The 4,827-nt window shown below is 47.1% G+C and overlaps 1 protein-coding gene across 1 annotated transcript; it reads right to left on the bottom strand.

Annotated features, from left to right (window-relative positions):
- Nucleotides 1-1,000: 1,000 nt before the first annotated feature.
- On the bottom strand, nt 1,001-4,513 carry LOC127320911 (soluble inorganic pyrophosphatase 4). Its single transcript, XM_051349988.2, has 9 exons — nt 4,352-4,513; nt 2,898-3,045; nt 2,786-2,814; nt 2,440-2,505; nt 2,240-2,347; nt 2,011-2,076; nt 1,807-1,927; nt 1,426-1,507; nt 1,001-1,330 (listed from the first exon to the last, which is right to left on the bottom strand). Exons 2-9 carry the CDS (start codon nt 3,034-3,036, stop codon nt 1,288-1,290), a joined length of 654 nt encoding a protein of 217 aa, XP_051205948.1. The 5' UTR covers nt 3,037-3,045; nt 4,352-4,513; the 3' UTR covers nt 1,001-1,287.
- Nucleotides 4,514-4,827: the final 314 nt, after the last annotated feature.

The raw sequence follows: 4,827 nt of genomic DNA on the forward strand, positions 1-4,827 counted from the left end.
CCACTCCTGGGCGCGCGACATCCACGGCACCATTGGGATCCCGGAGATCGGCGAGTACTTGCTGCTTTGGCGCCGGCTCGAAAGCGTGCAGCTGACAGACCAGGCCGATGCCATGACCTGGAAGTGGAACGACAGCGGAGTCTACTCCGCCAAATCCTGCTATAACGCCATGTTCCTAGGCTCAACTAGCTGCAGCACCTGGAGACTGACCTGGCGCACTTGGGCACCGCAAAGCGTCAAGTTCTTCACATGGCTCGCCAACCTGGACCGCTGCTGGACGGCCGCACGCCTACAACGCCGGGGCCTCCACCACCACCCCCGCTGCTTGCTCTGCGACCAGGAGATGGAAACCATGCATCACCTCTTGACAGGCTGCTGCTTCTCCCAGCAGGTTTGGTTCGAGGTTCTTGCCTGGCTGCGTGCCACCTGCAACCCTCCTGAACGCGACGACTCGATCCACACCTGGTGGCACAAGGCTCGGCAAAGCTCCCCAGCTCCTACCCATAAGGGCCTGGCATCCATCACCTTGCTCGTCCCCTGGATGCTCTGGAAGCACCGCAACGACTGCGTGTTCAATGGAGCCCGACCCTCCATCAACACCGTCATCAACAACATCAAGGAGGAAGCCGCCCTTTGGGCAAGGGCAGGAGCCCAGGGGCTACGCGTGATCCTACCCCAGACCTGGGATGTACACTAGCCCTCCCCTGTTTTGTTTTCCTTTAACCCCTTAGGGGGCTTGTAACCGCAAACCTTCTCTCTATTCAATGAAATGAAACGCAAAGGCTTTTTGCGTTTTCTCGAAAAAAAAATTTCAAGGAGATAATCAATGGTACATAAGCCACACCACCAAGACAACAGTCAGAGAGAAGAATGTGTGCTTTGTGCTTCTGAATCATCAGGTTCACAGCTTTCTAAACCAATTCTGGTGTCATTCTGGTGTTAAGAGTTCCAGGACCATCTATGCATGCATATTTGTGGTATGCAAACTAATTACGTCACATGACATAATGCATTTTTTACTGTGAAAACGAATATTTGATGCCTGGCTTGAATTGCCAAGAGAATCAATAGTACAGTGTAACATATGGGCACAGAGACCACAAAAGAATATTTCGTCACTCATTCTTGTGCTAGCTACTACAATAGTGGTACAATAGCCACACCAACAAAATAACAGATAGGAGTAGTTCGTACGGTTACAGAATCTCTTCCTCAAAGGTTTCGTCAACATCATCCCAGTCCAGGCGATGGCAAGCAAAGCACCGAACCGAGCGTCCAAGCAGCAGCCTACCTCCGCAGGCCCTCCACGACGTAAGTAGCATACAGATCCCTGTGAAAACACACCATGAAAAGCAAGTGTCAGCTTGGCACAACACAGACCATTTAGGACAACAACCATGCAGTGAGGATTCGAGAGACGCTCACATGGAGTGCTGAATGGCTTCGTAAGCAGCAGTTGCGGGCAGAAAATCATTCACGGCGACCTCCTTGTTCTCATTCTTCTTGTCTGGATGTCCCATTTAAAGAAACCATTTGATATAATAGGTTGTGTATATTTTGCAGTACCTTGGTGGCTTGGCCCTAAATTGGTCCAAGTGTGATTTCCGGATATACTACCAATTTTTCAGCAATCAGTAAGCTACAAAATGAGCTATAAATGCACATAACTTTGTACTGGTAGTGCATCACATATCTATGAACTGGTTTGAAATGCAGGCTCACACTTAGGGAACTTTTTGCAAGTAAAACCAAAGCAAACATTTTTTGTGTGGAATGCTCGAAATACAAGTGAATGAACAAGGATACAGTCCTCAAAAAAGCGTCGGATCTCAGCCAAACGATGAGGTGGGAGCTCCTTGATATCATTGAAGTGCTTGTATTCAGGGTCATCAGCACACACTGCAATGATCTTATCATCTGCTTCTCCCTGTTCGAATAATGTACTTGAATCAGGATCTATCCTTTTTTTGGCTGCAGGGTTGAGAGATGAAAGGAAACTATAAATCAAACCTGGTCAATCATAGGCATGAGGCCAATGGCCTTTGCACGGAGGAAACAGCCTGGCACAACTGGCTCCTGTATCAGCGGAGATAAAACATATTAAACACTGTACGAAACAAGAGTAAAAGTGACGAGTGGAAAGATTTGTGAATGCACACTGTAATTATTCCACAACCAACTAAAAGATTGAACAGTATAAAGCAGGATCTTCTGTTCATAAAGGACAAGGTATTAATACCTGCATTATAACTAGCACATCCATCGGATCACTGTCATCGCACAATGTGCGGGGAATGAAACCATAGTTATGAGGGTACACAACTGATGAATAAAGCACACGGTCCACCTGCACACACGCACATAACCAACGAAAACCATAAGAACATTGGAGAAGAGAGATTCAACATAAGAGAAAGAAAACGAATAGCGATGATTCACCATTATCAGTCCAGTTTTCTTGTCAAGTTCATATTTAACCTTGCTGCCCCTAGGTATCTCAATGACCTGAAAAACAAAATAGCATCCAGTTTTAGTCCGTGGTCCAGAACACCTGAGCATGCATTGGATAACTCACAAATAAAATTTAAAAGCTCAAAATGACAGAGGTGGTTTAAATGATCATATATTTCAAATGATTGCTTTTCAAGTAAGAAAAAGCTATGCTATTGACATGAACTTATAGCATACATTTTTTTTCTTTTCGAAATGGACTTATAGCATACATATAGGACAAACTTAGACGGGAGAAAAATCAGTGAGAATATATCATGCATGGTGGACTTACGCAGTTGAATATAGTTGGTGCATCAGGCCCTGCACGAAACAGTCGAAACTATAAGTTTTCAGGAGAGGAAAACAAAGAAACTGATTTCTTGTAAACACGAGAGGTCAAATACCTATCTCAAGATCATGCCAAGAATGCGCTGAACCAGGTCTCCTGGTCATGGATGACAGTGTTTTTTCATTAAGAACAGGAGCCTTAACAGGTGCGCTCGCCACCTTAACCTTGTCCACTGCTTCAATAGCAGGAGCCATCACGAACGCCTGGCAAGTATTGCAAGTTTTCTTGTTTTAGAAAGATGTATATTTGGAAGTTGCAGTTAAACCCATCCCGACAGAAATAAGTTAATGTCATTGCAGAAGATGGAAGAATGTGAACTGGAAAAAGATGGGTTTTCCATTTATCTTTTAGTAAGTTAAAGTCAAACAACACCAACTTGGCAAACTATGTGGACAACGACAGCTAAACAATGGATTTGACTCCCCCCAAAAAGCAGGAACTCAACAGGGAAGGATGGGTTTTCATTGTCTTCCAGCATGATACCCTTTTCAGTTGTTGACTTGTTGTACAACGGAAATCATAGGAAAATTGATCAACATCTTGTCAATAATGACTAATCGTACCGACAACTTACACGTTCTGTATTGCCAGCAATCAAATCAACACGCTTATGTACATAGAATAACTAGTACTAATCCACGCCGCTGAGTTTACAAGTAGAGATAGAAAGGTTTTTTTGCAGGACAAGACTTTCGTATTAAGCACCAGATTAGTTAATGGGTATGAAAAAGTTAGCAATGATTGACAAGCACTCTAGATTACCAAATGGGATTTTACACTTTTTTTTTTTTTTGCAATGAGGACATTTTTATCTTTGCCACTACTGAAAACTCAGTGCCGAATGGTTTGATAAGCAGAAGAATGAGCTCAGTTTTGTTTCTGTACGTACCATCAGTAAGGTAGGCTGATGACTTATTATTTAGGAACGAACCAATAACAAGTAAGACCGAAGACGTTTACTTTTCCTTTTCTTGTACATAAGCAGTTGCTAGTAACAGTTAGTAGGTAGCTAATCTATTTCGAAATCGGTATCAAGTAGGTACTAAAAGAATTGGTGTATCACAGCCGTGGAACCGGAAGCCTGTGACGCAAAGTCTCTGAACTCTGAACGCGCTTGACACGGGACTGTACAACGATGGAAGCAGCAACGGCTCTAGCATTTGCGTAGAATCGAATGCTTAACACACACACCCCAAAACGCGCGCATTTGAATCGCAGTCCGGTGGCCGAAATCGGCGCACCGCAACGGGAGCAGAGTCGTGCGGACTGCGGCGGCGCTGAAGCAGGCGTGGAAATAAACTTGCAGGCAGGCAGGCAGGCAGGCAGGCAGGCAGCAGTTTATCCTGCATAGTCGGAACGGGGGCGATATACAGTATACGGAACCGCAATGCTGGATCTGCTGCTGCATCTCCTATGGGCAGCCATTGCGGGCGGGCAGCTTGCGCGGCTGCTCGGAGACGGGACAGCGGCGAGGGGATAAGGATGAGGAGGAGAGACGCGCGCGCGTACCTGGGATGGATCTGGAGACGGCTTGGCGGGCAAACCCTATGTCCAGGAGGTGAAGGGGAGCGGCGGAGGAGGGAGATAGAGGCGTTTGCGTGCGTATCGTACTTCCCGCCGCTGCTTCTCTGCTCCTGTCTGCTGACTCTGGCTGTGCTGCTTGCACTGGTGCGCTTCTTTTGACGCCATTTAAAGCCGCGCGCCCTCAGAGACGGGCGCGTTTCGCGGCAGAAACCCGGACGTTTGGCAGTAATCGCGAACGCGCCCCTCGCCGGGTCTACCGGCTAGTACGGTGTTGCGAATCCCCCGGTTTCCAGGGGTGTTTCCGCGATTCGGCACGGCATCCCGGAACGTGAAATGCGGATATGTCTGACGACCGATCGCTGCCGTCGGCGGGCGGATCGGACGGCGGGAGGGCGTGTCGGTCGGGTCGAGAGCGGATGATGATTTTGATTCCCGAAGTTGAAGCTGGGCGTGGAAGCAAC

The sequence above is a fragment of the Lolium perenne genome, chromosome 1 (genome assembly GCF_019359855.2).
Source record: "Lolium perenne isolate Kyuss_39 chromosome 1, Kyuss_2.0, whole genome shotgun sequence".
NCBI classification, from domain to species: domain Eukaryota; kingdom Viridiplantae; phylum Streptophyta; class Magnoliopsida; order Poales; family Poaceae; genus Lolium; species Lolium perenne.

What these genes read in the sequence shown, in the direction of transcription:
- LOC127320911 (XM_051349988.2), bottom strand. Translation starts at nt 3,036, where the DNA reads ATGGCTCCTGCTATTGAAGCAGTGGACAAGGTTAAGGTGGCGAGCGCA. An exon ending in TTGGCATGATCTTGAGATAG is followed by an intron (nt 2,815 to 2,897) that starts GTATTTGACCTC and finishes TGTTTCGTGCAG; the next exon opens with GGCCTGATGCACCAACTATA. An exon ending in CCGACGCTTTTTTGAGGACT is followed by an intron (nt 1,508 to 1,806) that starts GTATCCTTGTTC and finishes TGGGACATCCAG; the next exon opens with ACAAGAAGAATGAGAACAAG.